Genomic DNA, 27,689 nt, shown 5'->3' with positions numbered 1-27,689 from the left:
TGAGATGACTGAAGATGTGACTTTGCCAAAGGAACAAATAAGGATGTGCCTGAAGCATGATCATGAATCTGAAGCTACTCCTGATAATAGGCTTGGAACTGATGGTAGAGACAGAATTATAAAAATTACTCATCATAGAAGGGTCAGACATGAGTAATTAGGATGAGGTGTTCACCTGTCTTCATATACAACTTGTGAGAAAATTTTAGGTGACACATCCCCAGTCAAGTTTTAAGAGTTACAGAGCAGCTTTTTAAATTAGTCTGTTTTTTACAAAAAAACCACCTAGCAATCATAAGAAAACAAAATCATGCATTCTAGCCTCCTCTGAACAGTGTTTTGAAAAAGAAAGCAGGAATTTTACTTGGCCTAAAAAATTACTACAGCATACAATCTAGAGGATGCTCAAGATCAGTCCTTTATCCTCTCATTTTCCATTGCACACACTCCAATACCTGCTTCTATTGATCTGACATGCAGAAAACTAGGACAGCTAAAAGAGAATTACCTGGTACACTCAGCAGCATGGCAGGCATGATCTACCTTGAGGGTGATCAGACAGCTACAACCAAAAACTAGGACATACGTGTTTGCCAGGAGGAATTTCGGAATGGACGCTGCATTCTAAGTAAAGGCAAGTAAAAAGACAAGTGCACAATCTGTCGTTGCTGTCTGCACTGTCTCTTTCTTCTAAGGGCAGATTTCTTCAAAAAGTCCCACATCAAAAATCAGCAACCCAAAATCTCAGATAGTGTCACACAGTCCCAGTAGGGGAGATGGGATGGGACCTCTGGACCTCACCCTGTCCAACCACCCTGCCCAAAGCAGGGTCCAGTGTCTTTGCTAGGGATGCTGAAAACAACCAGCAACTGAGGTAAAATTTCTCACTTTTAGTAACTCTGATGTGTTTTCATGGTTATGAGCACAGGAAAATTGCCATTCAGCCATCTTAGACATACTCAGATCTTTCATATATTTAAGCATTTTTTTTCTGACTGCTCTGAACATGTATTAGAATACTAAAGAGGGTTTCTTTTAAAAATTCAAGCTTGTTTTGGAAACATTGTTAATGAACATAACTGTACTCGGTAGACTTGGTTGCAAAATAGGAAGTTATAGATGTTTGTAAATTATTTGTGGCACCACATGAGAATTATAAATTTGAAAAGCATTTATCAGCACACAGTCTTTTCATAAGTGCAGGTTGAGAGTACTAGTATCTGAGGCTATCATTGCTGTTAGCAGTTGACCATACCACCTGAATCCTCTAAAAAAGTAGGACAAACACCGAAAGAAAAGTAGGACATTTAATCACTCCACACCACCTGGAACATTCAGCACTGCATCAAGTGCACATACTCAGCACACTGAGATGCACTGGACAGATGAACCTGGAATATTTAAGTGGGAAGCAATGGCTACTGTATGAGGTTATCCCTGAAATATTCATCAGGAGAAGATAATTTAATGTTTTCTTACTTAAAGAAAAAAAAAAATCCCAGATCTTCTGCTCTGCACCATAAAGGAAAAATAAAACCCAAAACATAGTAGGGATACTAATCCCTAGGGTTTAATCAGCTTTTCTTATCACTAACAGCAGCATGTTTTCGGGACCATCTTCTGCATCAACTTGATTTTTACAGAACAGACTCACATACCCAGAATCCCAAATTTGGCCTCAAGCAGCCACCTTATGTTACAACTAATATCCCATCCTGACATTCTTAAGCAGAAGGATTTGGAGAAGCTTTTTACAAAAAAAAAACAAGAAAGAGAAAAAGTCATTTTATTGACTTTGATGTTTTTGAATTGTTAAAATGACATTTTTAAGAAGGCAAAAACATTCGTTAGGAAAAAAAATCTGTCCAGTGTTACATTCATTACCCTGACCAGAGTTCATCCTTGTTCTCCTGAGTCTGCAAACTGAGGTCCCTGTCAAGAGTGGTCTACAAAAGCAGCACTGCTCCCTCACATCACTTATTTAGCCAAAAGATTGTTAGGAATGGCCAACATCCCTCTTCCTCTCTTATAGGATGGGGTCTCTCTGAATAACTCTGCACTTCTATGAAATCTCTGGCTGTTCACCCTCTCTCATGTGTCATGAGAAACTTTGGGAAAAGGTGCAGGGAGCCCCAGGACAAGTGGGAAGGGGATAGTCACCAGGACAGTGATTGAGAAGGAATCAAGGTGCCATTTGTAAAAAGAACATTAGAAATGGATTGTTAAGTGTCTCAAGATCTGCTATTGCACCAGGGTCTCACCACACTGGAGCTTTTGCTGAACCACAAAGTGTGTTTCCTAGTAGACATAGGAACTTCTCTAATTTGCATTTTATGTCAAAGGGGGAACAATTGTCCAAATGTTCTTTTGGTAAGTGGGAAAGGTGAGCAGATGCATTTTATTGAACCACGCTTGGTGAATGTGGGTGTGGGTATGTGAATTCCCACAGTGTTTGTTATCTTCATAGCTGCCTTTGCCCATTCCTCTCAAACACCTTGTACAGGTTTGGGAGAGGCTAGCAAGAATGAGACATGAACAGGAAGTTGGGTTGTGTCCACTGAGTATTACACTCTGTGTAATATTCATTGCTTTTGGGTTTTTTTAACCCACTTTAAGACTCTATAATGACTGGGTGCAGCAAAATGGAAGGGCTATCATGAGCCAGGTGAGTTCTCTGGCTTGCTCAGATCCTGCTACTGAGGAGCCAGCTCCTCAAGATGATGAATGGAGGGACCAGGCTGGGAGAGAAGCTGTGGGAGAGTCTGCTTCATATCCCTGCCCCTGCCAGCCTGGTAATGATGGGCTGCTATGGGGTGCTGCAGGCTGCTCCTCCCTGAGAACTGAGGGTGCAGAACCTTAGGGGTTGCTTGAGGTAATTTGTGGTTACTTGAGGTCATTTGGGTCATTTGGGCTGACCTGAGGTCATTGGAATGCCTGGTGGGGGTTACTTGAGGCCATTTTGGGGTTACTTGAACAGGAAGCACATTTAGCACTTTGGACTTTGCTGTTCAGAACATCCAACCAGGACTGCAGGAACAGCATCCAGGAGAGCTGGACATCACACACAGGTCAAGGTCTCCAAAGCCCCAGAGATTTGCACTTCTCAACTGGAGGAGAAGGATGGGTGTGACATTCACATTCTCTGGACAGAGAGACATAATTCTGTCTCTCAGGAAAAGCACAGAGAGAAGAAGAGAAAACAATTTTTATCTCTGCTCCTTTGTTTTCCCCATGTGGAATGTGGTATGGAGATTGTTTACCTGAAGTGATTACTGGATTGGATTCTGCTGAAGGTTGTTTGGGTTCAATGACCAATCGGATCCAGCTGTGACTCGGACTCAGCAGAGAGTCACGGGTTTTCTAGTTAGATTGGTAAGTAAGAAGTAAGTACGTAGAAGAGTATAGTATCTCTTTAAATAGTATTAATGTAATATAGTATAGTTTTAATAAAGCAAATCCTTCAGCCTTCTGATCTGGAGCCAGACATCATCATTTCTTCCTGTCAGTGGTCATCTGATTTCTGATCTATGGGAGACCTTGGCTATCAGTTGCCATGGGCAAGGACTTCTAGTGATTAATTGGTGAATATGAACTGTCATTGTCTACTTTATTCTCTGTATTTACTTGCCACACTTGCTGTAGGGACCAGAGGTGGAAAAGTCAGGAGGGGATGCTTCAACTTTTCCAGATGTTAAAAAGGGTTAAGTTAATACTAACTACGGTTTGTAAAGACAACTTGAGAAATAAGAAGAGGAGGGATTGAGAGGAAAGCTCATGTCTTTACAAACAATTCCATGGGTGAAGGTGTGGGTGTTAACATCTTTAAAATGGGTCTTAATGTCTTTCCTGGTTTGGGCAGCAGGTTTGTTGCAGAGCCCAGACAGCTTGGCTCCTCAAACAGACAAGGGTGTGCACAAGCTTGAGCTTTGGAACTTTGGGGTAACATGACAGGTTCAAGGGGGGATATGTTGCAGGTGGTTTGGGAAGGCTGTACCTTCCCTGCACCTCAGCCAGAGGGGAAAGGCAGAGGGCAACATGCAGCCGGGAGTTCAGGATAAAAGGAGGCTGCACTCTCCAAAACCGAGAGAGAGAGAGAGAAAACCCCGTGGGTGAGCCCCGGTGGACTCTCTCCCTTACTTGAATAAAGTTGCGGGACTCCTATGTCTTCTTTTAGACATAAATTTCTGGCGTTTGTGGCTTTTCCTGACAAAAGTTTTACTGAAATCCAAAAAGATTACATGTACTGGCTTCCCTTGATTAACTGGGTGGGTTACCTTGTAAAAAATAGTTCTAGAGAATAATAGTTACAACCTAATGCTAGGAGAGGCTGCCACCACTAGTTTGTCCCAAAGTGTTTTCCATTATGAGGTCAGATCTTGCCCGTTGTTTATGTTTCCACCTTCCCCTGGCTGGATGTTCATGCTGTTCGTGGCATCCTTGTGATATTGGTGTTTTCCATGTGTAATTGGAGACATTTCTCCAGGTTCTTATGGCGATCCTGATGTTTAGGCTTAAACAGCAAACCCCCCCTACGTCCTGGACAACATTTCTTCTGTGAAAAACGCCAATCACTTGGTTTTTTAAATTTTTAAAGTTTAATAATAATAAAATGGTTATAAAAATAGTAATACAATTGCAGTAATAAAAATTTAGAGTTAGGACAATTACAAGACAATAAAAAGCAAAGAATTACGGATGTCCGGATGCTCTTGGGCACTTAAGCCATGACAAGCATTCCTTGTGAACAAAGGAATAACCATTAAAACAATACACTGTTGCATATTCATACATACTTCGTGGTTATGCATACATTCTATTTAAAACAAACTCTCTGGTATATGTCAGCTGCTTGGCCACAGCATCTTCGAGTCTGAGCAAGACCTGAAGAAATTATCTTCTTCTGATAAGAAAACCATAAATTCCTCTTCTCTGGAAGATTTAGGTGTGACTGTTATCTTGAAGCGAGTATCTAATTCCTTTAAAAAATCCCCACATACGTAGTTTCTATTTTAACATTGTGTTATAACCTAAAACTATATTTAACACACCACTTAAGATAATTAATACAGCATAACTTTCTAACATTATACATATAATATTTATTTTAATATTTTCAAAAAGCCAATCATAAAATATGTATTTTTCACATCTTCTTACTGCATATTCTGGAATATTTTGCGTTTGTTGTTTGTTTGTTTGTGATTTGTTTTACTTGTGAGTTTTGTTTTGATTTTCTTTGGGTTTGTTGTTGTTGTGTTTTGTTTGGGTTTGGTGTTTTTGGCAGGCTTGGGGTTTTCTCGGGTTTTTTAAGGGTTTTTTTTTTTTTTTTTGTGCGGGCGGGGGCAACACCGTGGATATTTTTATTGATGTAGAAAAAGAGCTGTTCACTTCTGTTCTCTGCTACGCTCCATCCCCATCTGCCCGTGCCCCCGGCGGCGTCAGCGCTGGCAGCCCATGGCAACAGGTCCGCTCGGGGGCTGGGGCAAGGCAGCGAGCGCCGGGACTCTGGGAAGAGTGAAAACTCTTTTCCTTGGCATTCGCGGGTTTTGTTTGTTTGTTTGTTTGTTTCCGTGCCGTGCGGCCGGCTGCGTGCGCGGAACGCCGGGGCCGCGGGAGCCGTTTCCAGCCGAGCCGGGCCGGGCACGGCAGCGGCCCCCGGCGCGGCGGGGCACGATGGCGAAAGTGCTGGCGGCCCTCAGGCACCACTGGAAGAAATCCACTTTCGGAGCCTGCCTGCTGGGCTGGGGCGGACACTGGCTCTATGGGAAGCACTGGTAATGCCGGCTGGGGCCGGGCCGGGCGGGGAGGCGGGAGGGAGAGACGGAGGAAGGAGGAGCGCCTAAAATGGGGGTCGCCTCTCGGAGCGGCCCGGCAGCCAGAGGGGATGGATCTCCCTCCTGCTTCAGCAGCTGGGGCCGTGGGAGGCTCAGTGCCTTTCTGCCTTCCTACGTCGGCCGTGTTGTAAGACTGGGGCGGGTTCAGGCGGGAGGTTTAAGCAGAGAGGAGTGTGTCTGGCATGAGCAGTGTTTGGGCCTCTTGGAGAGGAGAAGGTTTTTTGTCTTCTAACCTAAACAAGAATGTCATGAGCCACACGTGTGCCTTCAGCTTGCTTGCTTTGAGCCTGTCTATAAGGATGACTGGAACTAGGCCTGCAGGGTGTGCTCAGCGTGGCCCATCCCAGCGTGGTGGTCCTGTGCCTGTTCCCACCTCCTGTTTGCTGTAGCAGAAGTCCCTGTCTCTTTCTTGAGGCCCGGCACCGGTAGCCTTATGCTGTCCCCCCCGGTGTGGTCTTTGCTGTTGTTGCCCACCCAGCTTGGAAGAAGCATTGGAGCTGCTCCTCCTGTAAATTATACCTGTAAATTATATGGTGTCATTCCCACTGCTTACCTCTGGAGTAAATGTGCCTTACAGTAAGTAAAATTGTCATTCGTGTTTTATAAAAGCTGAGTTTCTTTTAATCCTTGTCCATCAAGGACATGCATTTGACTTAAAAGCAGGTGTAGCCAAATTACTTTTAAAAACTGTTACTTTTGGTTCTGCTGCTTATTGTCACTGTCTTAATGATTTTTAATTGTTTAGTCAGATTTTTAACAGTCCTCTTTTCTACTTACATTGCAATGCTGCCAAAGCCTCGGTGGAAAAGTTAGGAAAAGAAATCTGTTTATGTTGTTTTTGTACTCTCTTCACATCCTTTTACCTAGGGACTTTGGCATTAAATCAAGCTTTGTTTTGCATGGTACATCTGCTTTAGTTGCTTGCTTCTTACCTGAAGCACTGAGGCTCAGTGTCCCCTTCGTGTCTGTTGTGTCTGGGAGTTCTTGTGCCCGTGTGCTGTTGGTTTCAGATATACCCTGATTTCTTGTGTGGTAGCAGTGAAATTGTGTTTGGATCACAGAGAATGTGGAGGTGATGTGGTGGGGAATAAAGAGGAAAATATGAAAGGCAAACAACCAGAAAGGGAATCTTTGGTATCTAAATTTCGGTGCATGGGGGTCGTTTGCCCCAAGTGTAGGCATTGTGCTTTAACCCACATGATGTACTGGGGCCAGAAAAATTTTACATGTCCCATTCTCCAATCTCCCTATTATCTGTAAAGGAAAATACAGCATTTCCTTAGGAGACACTGGAAATGCAAGGCAGGAAATCCTGTGATGACAGACAGCTCAGTGAGACTTTGATGTAGGCCATAGCTACTGCTTTCAGAATTAAACACTGTTTGGAAACACTGACAACTGTTTAGCAATTTCTGGGCCATTCCCTGCAGAGAGTTGTTTTATCCAGGTTAGAGAAAAACAAGGAACGACAAGAGCCTGATGGCAGGAGTGTAAAGAAGAGTTCAAAGGTCGTCTCAACAGCCCTTTGTGATACCCTGTGAATGGTGAGGACCTTACCTTGTGGCAGGTGGACAGCAGGGAGTAGGCCAGGATGCCTCTCTGCAGCTTGTGGGAATGGCTTTTGGTGGGGGTGTTTTTGTACATTCCCTGTTCCCAGTTTCTGTGTCTGTGTCCCAGTTGTGCTGGGGAGCAGAGAGGTGCTTATTGCCTCATGCACAGATGGCCACAGGCAGTGCTGGGATAGGTTAATGAAGGATCTGTAGGGGCTGTGTTGGCCCTGAGGCTTGTTGTTGTCCACATCAGAGGCTCAATTGCTATGCATGGCCATACCCGACCAGACTGATATTTGCCCTTCAAGAACACATTTAAAGTGTAGTGAGGTCCTGTGCTTTGGTTTCTGGCATCACAAATTCCTGATGAAGGGCCTTGCTTTAGCACAGCATTGGCTCAGATTAGCCTCTGACTTCTTGGAAGGAGCTGAGATGTTGGTCATTTATTTGCAGCTGAAGAAAATTTGTTTGCCATCCCTCTTTCCATCCTTGTGGGTTTTCTAAAATACTTCTCTTGCAAGGAGAAGGTGATTTGCTTTTTTGACTTCTCAAGGATCCTTCTTCTTTTGGATGCAGCAGCCATGATGCCTGCATTAAGAGGAGCTATTGTCAATAAAGGTCTGTCCTGCAGGTAAATGGCAGCTCTTCAAAGTAGTCAGTCTCTCCAAGCTCACAGGGACAGAAGAGCTCTGAAGTACTTCCTTAAGACTTTGGAGGATGCTGTATGGACAAGAAGAATGTTACCTTTTCCAGGTGTGTTCCCAGGGCCTCTTCCCTGCCTGGAAATGGATGTGGAGTCCCCCTTTCACACCTCTGCTGTGGAGCCTGGTGTGGCTGCCCTTGTGCCCCTAGGGTGTAAAGGGAAGAGGGGCACTGGAGTGTGATGGATCATCACTGACTTGATCTGAAGGTTGTGGATGGCAATAACTGTAAAGGTTGAGGAGCTGCTTAGTCCTGGTACTTTCCTCCTGCAACATTTCATTTCTGGATCAGTGTATTAGCCTTTCAGTTTGGGGGTGTTTATTCAAATACTGACTGATTTAAAAGTAAGGAGTTTTGGATGAGCGGGAAGAATTAAAGGAGGAAACCTTCTGCTTTTTCCCCGTCTGCCATGAGTTATTCAGCCCTTCTGAGCATGTGATAGTGCAGAAGTTACCTCTTCATAGGGGTGTCATTCAGGAGGTGGCAAAGGTGTTTCATGTGTCAAATGATAGGAATTATGTCTGGTTGAACTACTGTTAACTAGAACCCCATTGCCATTCTTGCAAAACCATAATGCATCTTAAAATTCCTTTTGCTCTCATAAAATAATATGCTTTAAAAATCCATTGTCTTGCATTTAGGATAGCAAATAGTCTTGTGCTATCTGAGAAGTAGGAGGATAACTCAGTGTTGCTACGTGTAAGGTTGTCTGGATTGCATGAATTTATAAATTAGGCTCATTTTAATCTATAGCATATCATGTTGCAGGTACAAGGGACACTTAATTTCATATCCTAGATCAAAGCTTGCAGGGTATGCTGCTTGTCTGCTGTGTGCTCATACACAGTAACATACTTCTGCTTAACATAGACACGTGAGGTTGATTACAAGTAAAGATTGTTCTAAAATTTTCACCAAGTTTGGAATCCCTTTTCAACTTTATGTCCTGGGTCACCTCTCCTGAACTGAGCTGCAGCTGTTCTTTGTATCCCCACGGGGTGCAGTGAATTACCAGCTCTGCCAAATCAGCAGAAATGAAATCTCCAGCATCATGGACATCAGCTGAACTGATTGTCATATTTGACCAGTCTGTTACCTTGATGTCACTGCATAAGTGATCATCTCCATGTCAGGATGGAGACCCTGGATATTCTACTGAGGCAGTGGACTCATCACATACTTAGTTTTGCTCTGTATATGTTAAAGTATTGACATTCTCAGTAGAAAATGCTGGCAAAGCACCTGAGCCTTTGACTGCCTGCCAGTAATCCTGAGTGGTGCTGTTATCTACAATTTGAATGTTAGTCTCTGTGTGTTTGCCAGCTGATAACTCGCTTTGTCACCTTTCTGCATATACTTCCTGAGTAGCTGACTTTATTTCATCAAAACTTTGTCAAAAAAACCAGAGTATAAATTCTGAGTCTTAGGTAAAGCTGATGAAACCTAAGATTTGTCTTTCATGCCCTTCTAAGGCCAAGATGGAAGTAAATTCTAATACCTAGTAAAGAGGATTCTGTGCTTTTGCTGTATTAGAAGCAGCAAAAAAAGCACTTTGCTAAGATAAAATCTTTTTCAGGAGTTCTGATATAGCTCCTGAGGACTGATCCTGTGTGCACAGCTTTGGTCAAGTTTCTCCTCACAAAACTGTTTGTTGTAGACACTGAACTTTAAGGTTTTTAGACTTCTTCATATTTGAGTATATTTAATAGTCTTAGATTTAATGCTGATAACCCATTTTGGAATGAGATCCTGAGCTTCTTTTTACATTTGTAGTGTGATCACTTTTAGGGGAGTTGCTTTGGTTGGATCTAAGACAGACCCTTGCTGCAGCTGAGAGCCTCAAACGGCTTCAGTTCTTCTGCTTGTTGCATTCATTGCTGCCCTGGGTGACCTTTCATCATGGGAACTGTCCTTCCACCCTGGCTTCTGCTGGCACTTGGGCACAGAATTCAGTCTTATCTTGAGGAGCATCCATACTAAATTGTGTAGATCTTGTGCTTATATGTAAGAGTGTTAATGCCCTATTCCAGCTGGAAATGTTCAGGACAGGAGCAGTGGCCAGCTGTCCTGCCCTAGGGGACAGAAATCAGAACAGAGAAATCAGAGAAAATCAGAACAGAGAAATCAGAACAGCCCTGTCCAGGCGAGTCATATGGATGTTGTGTTCTCAGAGCCTTGTGTACTGGCAGCCTGGCATGGCTGGGGAGTGGGGAGCTCTGCACAGTCATTCTTGTGTCCTTTCTGTGTTGGTTCCATCCTTTGGTGTGAGCCTGCTCTGTTCTCCACAGAGTCTGTGCTGCTGTGGCTGCTGGCCTTGAGGCTGTGCTGGGAATGTTCTGACTGGAGGTTCAGCCTAGGACAGCCTCTTTCTTCCATACCCTGCTGCCACTGTTTGTTCCTCTCCGTTTCCCAATTTTTTACTGCTTAAGCAAGTTGGCCCAGCTGTAAGCTGTGTGATGCTTAATTCTCACAGCAGGAAGACAGCCCTGAGTTTGCCAGCAGATGCAACACTGCTTGTCTGTTTGGCTTTAAGGCTGAATTGTGTAGATAAGGCCTTAGGGGAAACGTGAAGTAAAAATTGATTTTTAGTTTGCTGTGGATGTGGTGCAAGTCAGAAGAAATCTCTGTGTATTCTTTAAGGCAGTGGAGCAATTTCCCTCTGCCTCCACCTGCTTATGTTTGAGCATTGTTGAAAAAGCTTTGTTACTATGTAATAGTAGACAATAAAGTACAAAAAAATCAACAAAATCATATGTTTGTTATTAAAGTCTCATCTTCTCTGGGAGCTGGTGAGCAGTCATATTTTGAGAATTAATACATATTGAGGCAGAAGGCTTTAAGAAGTTACCTTTCAGGTGGTTTTCACATTTTTCTAGCTCTATTTAGTGATTGTTATGACCTGCAGAGGACTTGCAGGCCCACTTGGGGTACTTTAGGTGAGCCATGTGATTAAATAAATGCAAAAGCTGTGATGCAGGAGGAGGACTGCTGTTCTTACAGATGCATCCCTGTGAGTGCACTTGTACCTCTTACCTCTTTTCTGGAGTTTGTATCTAGTTAAGTGTTGACACATATTTTAAGGAAATGAAAAAATTCCTGTTACCTGGCATCTTTCAACCAAACTTGGGGCATCCTTGACAACCTCAGATGACTTTGAAATGTCCCAGTTGAATTAAGTGGAAATCCTATGAGTATGGCTGGTATGGGATGGTATGGGATGGTATGGGATTCTGGGTGCCATGCTGCTGGAGAGGTGAGACAAATCACCTGGAAATTGCTGGATGGTAAATGATTCTTCTAGTCTCAGAATCTTAACTTCTCCTTTCACACCAAAATGGTAAGTGTCGAAGTAAGCTTCTTCTGTCTCTTTAAGTACTTCAGTGCAGGAGAAAATCAGCATAAATGTTGACATCTAAACTGTCAAGCTTAATTTTTATGGGTAAAACTCACTGAGGTGAATCCTTTACAGTTGTTTTGAAGATCTTTGAGGTTGAGAAAGAGAGCACAGTATTTTCTGCTTGTATTTCGGAAGTGTTGCTGGACTTAATTTTAAAGACGATTAACACTGCAGCATAAAGCTAGGGGCACCAGGAAAACAGCCTGGCCAACAGTGTGACAGAGCTTGACTTCTGAACAAAATAGCATCAATGTGAAGTAAACAGATAACATGGGTTTGACTGGGGTTTGTTCAGAAGGTCAGGACAGCAATTCTCAAAGACATCAACTGTACAGCCATCGTTTGATAGTGGGGGCTCCTTGATATCCCATAATATTTCAATTTTATGTATTGAAATCACAATTACTTTCTATTTGCTTTGGCCACACGTAGTCACAGAGGGAGGCGAACACGTCCCTGTGTGAGGGCTCATGCCCTCAGTGGCACAGTGTGGACCCAGCCTGTCACGCTGTCTTGATTGAGCTGGAATTAGCTGTGACACTGCTGTTGCACAGCCTGGAACATCAACCTTTGCAGAGTTGTTTTAGCTTGTGCATTTCCATCATATTACTGCAATCAAACCCAGGGCTGTTACTCCTCTAAGTGATATTGCAGGTGCTTAATACAAATTATCTACTCCTTTGGTTTTAAGGAACAAATATGACAGCATGCCTCCGAGGAATTCTTTTGCAGACATTCCAGTTACTGTTATCCTGATGAGGTATTATTCACATATTTTCTTTTTCCACGCTTGAGCTCTTCCTTTGTCTTTGCATTATTACCAGGAATAAATCTGTGGCTTTTATAGTGCAGTTATTTTCTCAGAATCCAGTTTTATATCTCACCTGAAGTCACCCTACTTCTCATTTCATGGCATTGCAGCATCTCTTGGTGGTGCCAAAAAGAGCAGCTTATATAGTTCCAGTGACAGATGACTACTGTAAACCAATGGAATCAAACAGATGGCACATGGGCTTGGCCTTGCCTTCTCTTCTGCCTTTTCCATGGCAAAGTTTGGCCTGATGAGCCACACTTGGAGCAGAAGTGTGCTGTTCTTCCAGTTACTTGTTTTTGTCTGGTTGGCCTTTAATCCTTTTGGTTGATATAGTGTTTGTTTTGGTATGCTGACTGTAAGTGGGGTTTTTTGTATGTGATATTTTGAGAAAAAATATATGGTCTTGCCAGGTATTAAGCAAGGACAAGCTGGAGGATGGAGAGTGTTGGTACCTAGAGGACAGGCAAGACTCTGGACACAGCAGAGCAGTACTTGCCATTTTGTCTGCAAGGGGAAATAGGGCATTTTTGGGGCTGGGGAAGGAATAGACTTACATTCCTCACTCAGAAGCTGTGTCCCAGTGCTTGCTGTCTATATACCCTTGCCAGTGACAAGTCAGGAATTTATTTCTGAACAGACCATCTCTGACCTATCTAACTCTGAGCATCTCTCTTTTGTTTTTACACTTCACTTAATGAGATGAGTGTTTTTCACCTCTCTGAATTACTGCTTCGGGCCGTGCTCAGACCTAGGTGAGTGGGAGGTGCTGCATTAATGTGTGTTTGGCTTGCAGCTGATGGAAAGGGGAGTTCACAGTTGTAATGCACAAAGACTTAAGTCCTCTCTGAAACCCTTCTACACTGCCAGAATGGTAAGTACCTTTAGTGTAAACACCAGGCAGCAAGAACATTGGAAAAACCCACACGTGAGCTCTGGAGTACAGTTATGTAGCAATTTAACAAATAAATCACAGTTACACAGTGTGCCAGAGCTTACATAATCTCGGCACACTTGGCATACTGGTCTTTGTTTTCTGCTTTTCTTTTCTGCAGAAAGAATGCTTGTGTGCACATGCAGGGAAAAAAATATGCATGTGTGCATAAATGGGGGGGGTTTAGCCTTGTTTTTTCAGTTTCAGTGTTGTCAAACTGTGTGTAAAAAAGGTATGTACCTACATTTTAAAAACAAACAAATTGTTTTAAACTTACACAATGTAATGTCCCCTCTCTTTTCTGTCTTACCTGATAGTGATAACCTGCTACGAAGAGCTGCATGCCAAGAGGCCCAGGTAATACTGTTTAAAGTAATGAAATTAGATTAAAATCTGCCTCTTATCTTAGTTGTGCAGGGCTCCTGAGATTTTCCCAGAGGGCCTTTCCTACATGACAGGCCTTCTAATGATTCCCTCCATCATCTGTGTTCTTTCCCTTGATGCCCAGGGGTGGACAAGGGTACTGCCTCTTTTTGGTCCTGGCTGCTGCTGCAGAGGTGTGCAGCCTTTTTCCTTGGGGTGATCTTAGTCACTGCTGGAGCTACCCAGACCTCCATAGCTGCATGTGCAATTGCTCTGTGCCTGTAAACTTCTGATAGGGAGATGATTTGTTGATGAGTGAAATCCCAGCCCCGCCAGGAGGGGTGTAGTCTGGGCAGAAGCAGCACAAACCTCTTTGTGTCGGTGCTCAGCTGCAGAGACCCTGCCCTTGTCTGTTTGACCCTGAGTGACCTTATCAGGGATGCCAGCTGTGATGACTGACTGACCCAGCTCTTTTGGGACCCATCTCCTGGGAACTTAATGGGGACATTAAGTTGCTGATCAGTGACAAGAAGGCCACTGCTCAGGGGGGAGAGTTACTTTCTCAGGGTATTGACTGTTGCATTTCTTAGTTTGAGGCCTGCATGGGCAAACAGCAGTCAACAAGCTCCCACACTGCAATATTCCCACAAAAAAATCTTGTCCTTAATAAGCAGTTTTGGAGGTGTAAGTGCTGCTGCCCATGGATAACATCACTTCTGTAGGATTTTAAGATTTTTTTACCTCCCACAAATAAAGTTTATTCTAAACCTGCTTCTTCATGACAGATTTTTGGCATTTTGCAGGGTGTAACACTGCAATGCTCCCATCATTGCTACATACTGGGGCCTGAGTAGAATGGTGAAAATTATTTTTCTCAGTAGAGAAGTGTTGTGCACCTGAATTATCCTAATTTTACCCTGTCTGCTGTTGAAAGATTTTCACAGCAACTTGTCTTGTGCAATGGATCTTTGTGCCAGAATAAATGTAAGGGAACTCGCTGCTCGTGAAAAAACAAGGAAAATATTTTCCTGAAAATACTGCTCTCATAAACCATAGTTGTAATTTCAGAGTCTTTGTTTTCAATTTCATTTCACAAAATATTCATTTTTACTACATAATAACAAAGTGATAGAAGTTTTTTATATCACAAAAAAACAGCCGTTAATACCTCAGTATTTGAAGCATGCTGACCATATTAAACCAACTTTTTTAAAAGGAGCTGATGGAGTGGTTTGTGTGTATTGTCAAAAAGGTGCAAGTGCTAAGGAAAAGACTAGTACCAGCAGATAATTTAGTTGTGGAAATCCTGAATTTCCCATTTCTTAAATCCAGTTATTAAGTGACAGGTTCTATTCCATTATGGCTTATTCTTACAAATGAAAATACAAAAGCACTGTCAGTAGAGCTTCCTGCAATTTTAGTGGTTAAAGCCTGAGAAAATGTCCTGGAGAGGACTCCTACATTAGAAATGAATGAACGAGAAAGCCTAGTAATCAATTCTTGCTGTAATTTCCATTCTCACTGATGTGTCATTGCCAAATAGTGCTTGAAAACACACAACAGTACTGCATTAAGGCATTATGTGTCTGGTATGTTCTTCAGAATAATAACAATCTAAAATAGTTTGAAAAATGCTACTTGCTTTTACAGTGCTGTATATAAGTATTGGGAACAAAATAGAGGCAAACTCACCAAAGAAAAAGTTTAGTTTGAATGAAGTGTGTGTGAAGTTCTTACCATTTTTACATTGGATTTTTAGTTTTTAAGCCTGTTACATTATCAAATTGATGAGGGATCTGCCTTCCTGAGAGAGAATCCATGACAGCAGTATTTCATGCAAAGGTTCTGCCATGTGTTTCCGAATTTAAATACCAGTTTATGATGACAGCCTTGGGTGTGGCAAATGATTATGGAAAGATTCTATAATAAAGAACCCATTTATCATATTTCTAACATTTTACACCACTTTCTCTGGGATAAGTCAGTGTCAGCTGACTCGGTCTTCCTTGGCAGATCAGTCTTGCTGAGTGACCTTCTTGTTGCTGATTCTGGGCATGTGTAAAGAGGTGCTGTTTAGCTGGCAAACAATTCACTCAAGGATAGTTTTCTGTAAAAGAATGTAGTTCCTTTGCTGGAATTCATAAAGCACTATAAAAGATTTATATAAAGGAATTTTCAAAGTTGTAGAATAGTGGTTGTCATTTTAGAAGTCCAGATATATAATACCTGGAAGTGTGCATGTGACAAGAAAGTGAAAAAGGTATTGACTTAACTAAATTATAGCTTCATATATATATGCTCTGCAAGACTTCTAAAATATTGCATTATTTTTTTTTTTTATTTCCTGTCTTACAAATCAGCATTTGCTTTAGAAATGCCCCTGTATATAACATATTGTCTAAGTATATTACATAAAGAAGCAATTATGTCATTACTAATAAAATCTTAATGAGCCTTGTTGGGTTGTTTAGAGCCTTGTTAGATTGTTTGGAGCATGCAAATACATCATGTTGTGCCCCCTAAGCAAATAATTAGATTTTTCTAACAGCTGTAACATGCTGGAGGGCCCCTATTCCCCAGTTCCCACCCAACAATTGCAATATAATAAGTTGGTCTGTTTTCCAGCTGATCTCTGAGTAAAGCTTAAGACTTATTGATTTGTTTCACGTTCTTTGAAGATTGCTTTACTCTCAGCAACTTCTCTCATCCTTTTTCTTTCCTAAAGAAGAAATCTGGATGTTTTAAGCAGCACAGCCAGCTTTACCCTTCTTTAAATTGAGGTTTCCTGAGCAAAGTTTGCAAGTGGAATTAATAATAAGTTTGAACAGCTAACAACCACTAAAATGTACTGTTATTTGTGTACAGTATCACCTCCTTCAATATAAAAATTCCTGCTAGAGGATTAACTTTCAAGGTAAAGGGGGGGAAAAAGCCAGGGACAGTTGACTGGGCCATGTTCAGCACAGTAGTCTTTGGTTCCTGCTTTTTCTGGGGCTTCTGGGTGTTATTGCTGAATACCTTGTATTCCTTGTGTTCAAATCCAGTTTGATTTGGTGTGTTAGTGAGGATGCCTTTAAGTGACCTTCTAGAAGCTTATAGAGCAGGATGTAACGTGTGTGGAAGTTGCATTTCCTTGCCTGTGCTGAACAGCTTTGGAAATAGGTACAAAGTGTAAGAGGCTTTGTGGACAAACTCTCAAAGAATTTAAAATAGAGACACCTCTTCAGAATTGAATTAAAAGTTGAAGAGGAATTGAATGATTTTTATAGAGAGAGATTAGTTTAAAAAAAGTGTAAGAAACAGTGGACTTGCTTATAGGTCAAGGCAGATTCTCTTGTAATTATCTTTCCTGTCTTCAAAAACTGAAGCATAGAAAATACTAAAATGAGTAGAAGAGACAGAAGAATTAAAGTTCAGAAGTTGGAAAGACTGCAGAAAGAAGGTGGCAGGCAGGTAGGTGTATGAGAATTACATAAGGAAAGAAAATCTGGTAACCTTGGAGTCAAGGAGAGCTCCCTGGATTTCTGCCCATTGCAGGAAACCAGAGGTTGACAAAAACAAAATGGTGATGGAATTGTAAAAATGAGCTAAAGAGTACTTATGCCAGTGATGTGAGCTGCTGCTAAAAATGCAGGTCTTTGACTAAGAGATCTGTACAATGGCTGAAAATGGAACTCATTTGAATGTCATGAGGCTTGAAAGCACATTGACATTTGTAGATATATATATTTTGAACTGTTTTAGCAGTGTGCTTAAAAGATGAACTGAGCCCTGCTCTTTTTCTCTTACTTAGGCTTTTGGCAACCAGCTGATGCCTGCCACTATGCCACTGAAGAAAGCAACAGTCTTCCTCAACCCAGCAGCTTGCAAAGGGTAAAATTCCCCCTTCCCAGCACTCCCATTTGAGCACTCTTTCTGCATTTTTGCTCTGCTATCCACTATAAAAGCCAGCCAGATTTTTGAGCTCATTTTTGCCTCCCTCTGATGCCAAGCTGGTGCTATGTAACTATGCCAAACTTTATTTCACCAAAAATATTGGGATGAGAAATAGAATTAGTTGCTTGAGGTGGAAGAATGTTTTCTAGACATTTTTTTTTTTTTCATTTCTTTTCTTTACTCCTGTGTTTTGGCTTTTGTCATTCCTTCATATGTAGTATTCCTTCCAAACTTTTGCATGTGATATATTTCCATCCTCAAAAACTATAGAAATAAGAGATGACCTTGATTGCTTCAAGGCTTGAAGTTGGCAAGAAGTGATCTTACTTCTGTGGGAACCTGCCCTTGAAAGGGATGTGCCCACAAACTGAGAGGCTAAATATGGGCTTGGAGCAAGACTCCTGGAAGAGGTTGGCTGCTATTTTTACGTGCTCATTAGCAGAAAAACCATAATCTTGGATGTGATGTGTATCTGTTTCTGCTGATCAGCTAAGCTTTGGAATAGTTGCATTTTGTGGAGGGGCAGAGAGTTGTTAGTACCAATATGAGGGGAATATTATAGCTGACATGGAAGTGCTTGGACTCGCATGCTTTTGTGAGTCTGGAAAATGCATCGTATTAACCAAGTCTCGTGTTTCTACTTGTAAACAATTTATAGTTAGTGATATAATTATTTTATTATGCAATGACAGGCATAAAATTATCAGTGCTATAACAAAAAAGGTCAGATAGAGTTTTGCTTCCAACCTTATTTAATAATATGTAGTAATAAATAATTCGGATTTTAAAAATACTTCTTAAAGCCTACTTTGTGGTCCTAAAGACTGGTGCTTTGTAAGTCATTAATTTTCTAGTAAATTTCTTTCTGGAGATCTTCATTTGTTTTAATGGGTTTTTAAAATTATTGTTGGCAAAAGTTAGATAGCATCTTTTGCACTTATTAAAACTGCAACAAAACCCTGACATCTGAGATATGAGACTAGAAATGTAATACATTTGAACCACATGAAATCTCATCTTTCCTGACTGTCTGGTTGAGTGACTGATTGTGCAGATTGGATGCTCGGTTTTAAGTAGATTTCTTCTTGCTATTCATTTGTTTATTTCCTTTTTAATTTTTTTTCTGCCACAGGCATCATTAAACAGTTTTTATTCTGCTATTTCTAGAAAAGCTGGGAACCTTTTTGAAAAGAATGCTGCACCAATCTTGCATTTATCTGGCTTGGATGTAACTGTGGTTAAGGTAAGAATTGATAGGTCCTGCTACTGTAAAAATAGTGACTCTCTTCTTTCTTCTCTTGAAGAATTAAAATTCAAATCTGTATGCATTTGAAATTCTCAGTTGTCCTGTAGCCATCTTATAGGAAGAAATAAATACTGAGATATTAGGCTGATACCTAATCTTTTAAATTCATAGTTAGTTTTCAAACAGTGTAATGAGATTTTAATCTTCAGCTAAAGCAGTACATATGCTTGTTTGTCTGTCTAAAGCAGCCGTTCTGTAATTCATGTTTGAGAAAAAACTCCCTAAATACTTGAGTGCTGGCTAGTGGTGCGTGCCCATTGCTGTTGAATTTGTCATTTCCACCTGAATTTGAATTGAAAAGTGAGGAATTTTGACATGCAGTTGAACAGTTCAGATTAATTAAAAATAACCTTTTATCATTACACTGAAATAATTTCTGTCTCTCTCCAAATAATTCAACATTGCCACCACAAAAGCAGAACACTGAGCTCTAAATGGTGTGAATTAACAAACAGGTTGGAAAGAGAAGAACAAGGAAACATTGAAGGGATTCTGATCTTTCGGCCATATATTGAGGCTGTGATATGTGGATTGCTTAATAGTCAGTGTGTCCTAACAGCAAAGTACTCTGATATGCATCTTTCTGTCTTGGAATCTTGCAAGGTTTAGTATTAAAATGCTATTTTTATTAATCCCTTTCTCTGGTCATTAAATATACCTAGTCCCACCCTAAGAGAATAAATCATTTTGGAAGATGCTTGGTAGTGTTAAACCCGACATACAAGTTGGCAAAACGGGTGGACAGGAAGTGAGGCTGAGATGGCTCTGTAAAATACATGAATTTTGTAGAAAATGGTTTTGATGATTTAAAAAGTCAGTCCTTCACTGGTAAATCCATTGTCAGTGGCTGTCAGGCAGTGGCTTCTGTTTTGTTGATGCTGTGTTGCAGAAGATGCACTTGAGCAGTTTGGCTATTAAAGATAGTGGGAGTTTTTCTGCAAGTGATTGGCTTCTGGATTTGTTTCTATGTAATATTACCTGGAAATAAGATGGTTGCTGTGATATTCTAGATCTATTGAGTAAGATTTGTTCTGATATTTCATTTAACCTCTGTGTGTGTCTCTGTCTGTCTGTGTGTTTACTTGCATATATTATATTATGCATCAAACTGGTTTTGTAAGTTGGAAAAAAACTCTGAATGTAAGTAATACACAGTACTGTGTGTCTATATAAAAATAACTATTAACCAGATGGATAGATTATTTTTTTTTCCATAAACGTGATATACTAAAAATAGTCATTTGAGTCCTCATATTTGGATCTCTGTTTCTTTAGACTGATTATGAGGGACAAGCAAAAAAGCTTCTGGAATTAATGGAAAACACGGATCTGATTATTATTGCAGGAGGAGATGGCACAGTCCAAGAGGTACTGCAGGGGCCTGGTTTGTTTAGAATCATAGTTGGGCTGAGGGCAAGAAGATAGAGTCTGTGCAATGTAGCAGCATCATAACAGCTGTTCGTAGAGATCTGTCCAGTTTAGAATCTGTGTTTTTAGTAAATGTTCTAATATTCTTGGGACAGAACACTCTGCTTGTTGGTGTTAGTCTTAAGAGTTTATGGGAGTGGGGGCAAAAATATTTGTGACATAACTGTCTTCCAGAACTTTATTCTAGAATGAGGAAACTCTTCGGAGGGACATGATTCTGACTTTCTGTGTGATGTAGTTGTAGTGGTTTGATTTTCAAAGTTCCTTCCTTTCTATAAACTCCCCAAGAGGAATGCATATTTTACTAAGTGGGAACCAGGTAATTTAAAAATTACGTGGGAATGATAACAAAGGGTGGAACGTATTTAATAAATGCCTATTGTCAAGATGATTAATGGCAGGAGCAGAACTGGGGGATACTCTCTTTTTCAAGACTCTATTTTATTCAAGCGGTTCCTTATTTCTAACTACTGATTTCATAAGACAATGGCTAATTGAATGCAATGACCTTAAGAGAAAGAGATCAGAATACATCTGTAGGTTCATTCTGGCCTTTTGCTAATTGTACTGACCAGTGCTGGTTTTGCATTATTCAGAGCATCATTCAATGTTAAAACATTTACACTGCCATTGGTTGTGGTACCAGCATGTACTCAGGCACACTCATAAACCTGCTGTTTCCAGCATGTTTGCAGGCTGAATGTTCCTCCTTTGCCATGTAGCACCGTCCATAAAAGAGTAGTTGCTCCTTAAATCTTCTCAAAGAGTAAACATGGTTAAGAATTTCATAGCTTCTTACTGTAACTGCAAAATACATTTCTTAGAGTATTTCCCATGTTTTTCAGGTCATAACTGGACTTCTCCGTAGAGCAGATGAGGTGAGAAAGTGTAATTTTAAAAATTGTGTTTATTTCTTGGAGTGTCTTGTGCATCCACTGTGATCTCTTGGCCTCAGCTGCCTCCAGCAAATACTTTGCTTACTGCTCTGGAGCCAGCTTGCTGTGCAGCAATCCAACTGGGCTGCTGTCCTGCAATGCTGCCTGCTGTTCTTTGTTCCCTTTCTGAGGGAGTGCAGTGACTCCCAAGCCATGGCTTTGGGAAGTTTCCAGCGTCAGAGCAGGGATTGTGGAGAAGCCAAATGCTCAATTTTCAAAGACCCATGGACCAGCTGTGCATGCCACTTTGTTTGGCAGAAGCATTGGGCAAAAGTACATGTTTTTCTTCTATTTGTACAGGCTTGAAACCAAATTCAGTTATGGTCACACTCCTGCTTTGGGATTGCTTTGCTGTTTCTTCAAGCAGTACATACCTACCTATGCAGATGGCTGTACTAAGCAAATTTTAACCTCTCAAGGTAGATCACTCTGAATGGAAATGAGAGAGATTTTTCTTTTTAAAGTGGGAGGACAGTGTTATTGAAGAAAGGAGGGAATCATTGTTCCCAAAACCTTCTAGCAGGAGCTGGCAAAAATTCAATTAAATGATCCAGAAAAGATTATGATGATACCCTTGGCAGCTAGAATTGTATCTGTTTAGGCATTTGCTTTGTCTGAATGTGACAAGGGGGACTCTGCAACCAAGTCAGTATTTTTAAAGGAAGGCTAGTTATATCAATTCTGATACATCATTGTTTTAAATCTAATATTATTATAGTTGGATCCTGAGACTTTTGTAATCTGACAGTAGTGGAAGCAAAGTTTGGAGGCTTTACTGGCTAGTTTATTTTTTTGGCTTCTTATCTTGATGTAGCTTGGATCGTTTTGCAGTAGTGTAGGAAATTCTGCATCCAGCACAATTATGGGTGGAATACTGCATTGTAGTATTTGTCACTGTGTCACTTCATGTCTTTGGCCAAGGAATTCTTGTCCTTCATGTCACTCTGTCCTAGGAATAGAGATCTGCACTCGAGCTCCCTCTCTCTGTACCCTGCTTCCTTTTTCCCTCGGGGGTGTCCCACCACTGTTGCCTGTATAAGAGCCTGTGCAAGGTATTCCAGAAGCCCTGTTCCTAGCAGCCAGGGGAGCAGAGCTTGACTGCAGGAGCTGCAAACAGCCTCTCATCTGCACACTGCAAAGCAGTGCTGAAGAAAATGAGAGCAGGGTGTTTGAGAGTGTTAGCACTCACAGGTGACATGGACACAGCAGGGGAGAGGGGTTGGGTGCGCAGTGAGAGGGAAATTCCCGAGTGGCTGCGGATTGGCTGTGTCCCAGTGCTGCTGGCAGCATCCCCCAGGAGGGGTGTGCTGCGCGGGGGTATGGGGTAGTTTGCACTGGTTGCTGACATGCTTCAAAAATCAAGGTTTGAGATGAGGTACAGGGTAATAACTTGCTCCTTCAACCAGCCCCTTTGCTGAACAGCTGTACAGAAAAATAATATGGTCAGTGACTTCCAAAAATTAGACCTTCTGCTGCTTTATGATTTGGATGGCAGAGGAATCAATTTCCTTTCCTTAAGTGAGAAAATCTCTTTGCTGTGCAAGGTTACTCTGTCAGAGGGGGATTTCTGCAGTGGTAAATGAGATTCAGAGCCTGTGATTCCACCATCAGTATTAAGAAAGATTCTAGATTGCTGACAGAATCCATGCATTAGTTGGGATGTGGCTGCCAAAATGCATATCACAATGCTCTTAATGATTATAGAGAGCTCCTTTGTACCCAGTTGGCAATGGTGGCTTCACAGATTTGGGTGCCATGTTCTGAGTCATTGTGTGAGGAAGTGCCTGGTGCTCAGTGCCAAAGGGGTGATGCCAGACACAGCTGTGATCTCCACACAGGAAGCTTCATGCAAATGTTAATTTACTCTCCTTATGTGTCCAGGCTGCCTTCAGTAAGATTCCTATAGGATTCATACCCCTTGGAAAGACTTGCACTTTGAGCCACACACTGTACCCTGAGAGCACGAATCAAGTCCAGTAAGTATGACATGTTTCTGAAACATGGTTGTTTGTTTTCAAGAAGCAGTGCTTCTTGGTAGCTTGATGCTTTTCCTTTTCTTCTGTGTTACATAGAAGTTGGCAGTCTTTGGGCAGAGCCTGATGATTCTCTGGACTTACCTGAGTTAATGACTTCCAAAAACTGACTAAAATTAAAAGAAGGAAATGTATGTGTTATTAGAAATCATTTGCTATGGCTAGTTTCTCTGTGATTGTGTGATGTTCAGAGTTTAAAAAGAAAAGGGAATTAAAAGGATCAGCCTCTTAGGAATAGCAGAAAGGGTATGACAAGGATATGACAAAATATGCCAAAAATAAGACCTCTTTCTGACCCTTCTCCAGTCTAAGAATTCTAGAAACAGGTCCACATATAGCCTGGTTAGGACCTGCAAAGTAAGGCATACAATATAGGAAAGACTGGATCCCATTATTGACCTTTGAAGGGCAGGACTCACTTTTCCCTGTGGTGGGACTGATGATGGCAATAAACCAACAACCCAGTTCTTATCTTCAGCATCCTCTATATCATCCAGTCTGGTGGTATCTATTGCCTGCAGTTCAGTTTGTTGTAGGATTGTTTTGTCCGCTTAGAAAAGGGAGTCAATCTTTCTTTTCCCCACACTTCATTTCTTTTCAATTTTCCCCTTCTTTTCCTCTCATAATAATAAATATATTTCTTCTTGATCCTGAAATCTTTTCACTCTCTCTCCCAGTAACTCATTAACATTCTTCTTTGTGGAACCCTTGCTGGTATCCATCATACGTAAAACCCACGAGTTGACTGGCATAACATCCTTCATTAAAATTACCAGAGTGCTTTGAAGCTCAGAAAGGTGGACAAGGCTGTAATCAGCAGCTAAGATTAAAATAATAATTTATGTCTGGGTTATAAAGAAGCTGTTTGAAATGGTTGATCTTCTTGTGCCAAGGTAGTGAACTGTGCAGGTGGGACTGCGGCACACTGGTGAAGTTGAAGGTAATTTGGTCAATGGGCTGCTTAACAACCTGCACCAGTAACAGAGCCTGAGTTAAGAAGTGCAGAAGTGATATTTTCTGAAGAAATATTTGGGCTTTGGTTCCTTCAGCACTCTCTTACTTTGGAGTGTAGGAACTGTAAAGGTCTTAGAGAAAGATAAGAGCTGGGAGAGAAGATGGGCTGTGGGAAGAACAGCTTCCTTACCTGTCTCAGTATTGTAATCCTGATGAAACCAAGGGCAGTTTCTCCCACTGATTCACATGAGTATTGGGCTGGATCTGAAAACTGCATTTTTTCCTTGTCCAGCTGAGATACTGGAAATGTATGCAGTGTGGAAACTAAATATTACCCAACTTCGAAAACAAGGGAGGGGTTTCAATCAAGTGTATGCTTCAAGGTTTGAACACAGACTATTTAGTGGACTTTAGTTACAAAAGCTTTACAACTTGAAATGACAAAGTGCCCTGGCTACTGTCCACAATGTAATGGATACCTGAACAATATGAGCACTGCTGATAGGTAGATTTAGGTTGATGAAAAACTTTAAAATAAATTAGCACATACTAGTGCAGTTCAATCTCAGACACATGAGTTGAGACCAGTCATGCTGTCCCATTCTCTCCTAAGCTGTAATACTTGTTACCACTAAAATAAAACTATGATTTGGGTCCTTAGTGTGTTAACTATCTGAAACAGGAGATAACACAGTTGGCCTCTGACCTGCCAGGTTAGCCCAAAAAGGAGGGATATCTCAAAAGCTTAGGCTGATAATTTCCTTTTTGCGGTTTTGTGTATTTTGCTGTTTGTTAGGTTTTGTCATGTGTTGCAACCACTCATTTTGCTTTCTGATTTCAGTTAAGTGCGGGTTTCCCTGGGGTTTTTACTTTTACTGGAAAAAAGCCCTACCTGGACTCATAGTGGAATTTGCTGAACAAAAAAAAAGTAGTTTTAAAGCTTACTAATTTCCTTTCTTCCTGTTTGTTTTCCTTTGGTTTTTTTTTCCTGTTTGTTTTGCAGACATATTACTAATGCTACATTGGCCATTTTGAAAGGAGAAACAGTTCCACTTGATGTCTTGCAGATCAAGGTGAAAGCATCTACTTATTTGGAAACCAACATTCCTAAAGCTTTCCTATTCTGATGTTTTTATGTTTACATGGACAGGTTTTCCTCTGTGTATTGCTGTTACGAATTTTAGTTTATGATATCAGCAGTTCTGCTGCCAGTCATTTCTCCACCATGTGCTGTGGCATTAGACAATCTAAACAGAAGAAAACACTAGAATGCCTCAACGTTGCCTTTGTTTGAGACTCAGAGTATTGATGAATACAAAACTTACTACAGTGGTATTTCTGTAGCAGTGATGAGAGATAGCAGTAGCTGTCTGCTGATTTGCTGCATTCATGTGGATTGTGAAGTTAATAGTTTTCTTTAACAAATGAAAAAATGCAAAATGGGAAGACCTTTGACTGTGCCTCGTATGGTTTCTGAAAATGATTTTTCTGTTCAGTTGTAGAATGGACATTTCTGCAGCAAGAGCATTGTGTTGCTGTGCAGCGCTCCTTGCTTTTGGCTAACAGTCAGATCCACAACATGAAATGGCCATTGCTGGGTGTGCAGTCAAACTCAGGCTACCTGTTCAAAACTTTACCTCTTTTATTCCTTCCTGGAGCAGATGGAATTTACAGTGCTTAAATTCTGTTAAGCTTTATTGCTGTTAGCTCTTTGTCATACCTCTTCTGTTAAATTTCTACACAGAAATTTAACAGAAGTTTTTATGTAGCAGTGCTATTTTTCCAACTTCAGAAAATAAAGTTGGAAAAAAGGTAAGAGAAAGCAATTTTGCAATGTTTATTTTTCTTCATAGGGAGAAAAGGAGCAGCCTGTGTTTGCAGTCTCTGGTTTAAGATGGGGATCTTACAGAGATGCAGGAGTTAAAGTTAGCAAGTAAGAAAATACTATTTTTTGAAACTGTACCCTTTTTAGTATCTGTTGCCTGAAAAGACACACTCTCCTCTCTCAAGTCTTTTTCTGAATGTAGGCATCTGACAGGCAGAGGCACCCACTCTTGCTCCGTCTTGCATTGCACACATGGGAGTGTAAGATGTATCAGAATTCTTGTAATTTGAAATAAACACTTACTTGGTGCTGACCTGTTCTTTTAAGTATTTACTTTCTTCTTGCCTTGTGGTATCTGCTTCTGGAGCTTTATTCAGATTGTAAGGGGTGGGGGGAAATCTCTCCCTTGAGTAAAGTCTAAGTAAAGTAATTGGCCATTGTTTTTCATCATTTGCCAATGAAAAGCTGTGTGTGTACTCTGAAACTCAATTCCAACAAGGGACATCAGATGCAGTAGAAATGCCTTCAGGTTCCTGCCAAAAATGGCATGAACTGTGCTATCTGATGACTGTTCCCTGAATGCTAAATTCATAATTATTGGGCTTTCTCCAAATGGACATTTAACATGTCACTGTCTGTGTATCAAATGACAGGCATTATCTGCTGAAGGAGCAGCAGAGCCAAAGCAGCTCATTCTCCAAACTCTTATGGAGGAAATGCAGCTGTAAGGAAATTCCATGTGCTTTGTGAATGAGCTGTCTTTGTCAGGAAGGAAGAGGTAGCAGACCTCTGGAATTTATCTGGCAAATGTTTGAGTAGGTTTAAAAGGGAATGAGGGAGATGCAGTAAATGGTCAGATTTGTCCCTGGGAAGCCAGGGACATTCTTAGTGGGCTGTGTAGGTGCTGACTTGGCTGTGCTGCAGGCTCTCCTGCTAATTGCAGCCCCCAGTTCAAGGAAGTACACTTCTCTCTGCTCTGCGCTCCTGCTGGGCTTCCTGCCCATGCCCCGGTTTTCTCCTGGTGTTAGCCTTCACATCTTTCCCTGCAGCACTTCCCTTTTGTAAGAGTCCTTTGGGCTCAGTGCTGGAGGCATGACAGCACCTTGGGTACATGAGACACATGAACATCCTTAAGCCTTGCTTCCTTCCATAAATGTTTTTGAATGCAGAGAAACATGTCCAGCTTGGAAAGCACTTCAGCAAGAAATGAACAGGTGCTCAGAGTCTGCTTGGAACAAAATCCTCGTGTGCTTGTCCTGTTTTTATACTTTTCCACTTCATCCACCTTTGCTCCCTGTGAGAGATGGGTTATTGGACTAAAAACATTGGGTGTGTTCCAGTGCAGCTGATCTTAAACTGAAAAGAACTCAAAGGGAGTTAAGCCATAAGACACAGTTCCAGCAGTGTGTCTGACTATCCCTCTGCTAAGGACTGTGCTGCTGGAGACCTGGTGCTGTTTTATGTTACTATTTTATAGACAATTTCAAGGCTTGAGGGGAGTGGTGGCACAATTGCATGCCTTAATGGTTAATGAGATCCTTAGATCGGCAGTACTGTTGAGCTGGTGGGGTTCAATATGCTTTGTTGACCCTCTTTAGTGAAAGACAGTGATCAAAATGTGTGCCAAGCGTGCTTAAATACAGTCACATCTTTAGATTCTATACAGTGCTGTGTGGCTGGC

The 27,689-nt window shown here is 41.3% G+C and overlaps 1 protein-coding gene across 3 annotated transcripts in view; it reads left to right on the top strand.

The window, feature by feature from the left end:
• Positions 1-5,496: 5,496 nt before the first annotated feature.
• The window catches only part of AGK (acylglycerol kinase), a 35,459-nt gene continuing 13,266 nt past the window's right edge, over positions 5,497-27,689 (top strand). Inside the window, exons 1-9 of one of the 3 annotated variants that reach the window (XM_053977883.1) lie at positions 5,497-5,774; positions 13,546-13,585; positions 17,385-17,464; positions 18,695-18,770; positions 20,109-20,201; positions 21,107-21,139; positions 23,078-23,172; positions 25,187-25,256; positions 26,037-26,116. In XM_053977883.1, coding sequence (XP_053833858.1) covers positions 5,674-5,774; positions 13,546-13,585; positions 17,385-17,464; positions 18,695-18,770; positions 20,109-20,201; positions 21,107-21,139; positions 23,078-23,172; positions 25,187-25,256; positions 26,037-26,116 — 668 coding nt within the window. In that variant the 5' untranslated portion in view covers positions 5,497-5,673. Of the gene's footprint in view, positions 5,775-6,090; positions 6,411-13,545; positions 13,586-17,384; positions 17,465-17,797; positions 17,938-18,694; positions 18,771-20,108; positions 20,202-21,106; positions 21,140-23,077; positions 23,173-25,186; positions 25,257-26,036; positions 26,117-27,689 lie in introns of those variants that run through there. The other 2 variants (XM_053977882.1, XM_053977884.1) reach the window with 2 other exon arrangements.

The sequence above is a fragment of the Vidua macroura genome, chromosome 5 (assembly GCF_024509145.1).
Source record: "Vidua macroura isolate BioBank_ID:100142 chromosome 5, ASM2450914v1, whole genome shotgun sequence".
NCBI classification, from domain to species: Eukaryota; Metazoa; Chordata; class Aves; order Passeriformes; family Viduidae; genus Vidua; species Vidua macroura.
Note: the sequence above shows the minus strand (reverse complement) of the source record. Positions and strands in the feature narration are given on the sequence as shown.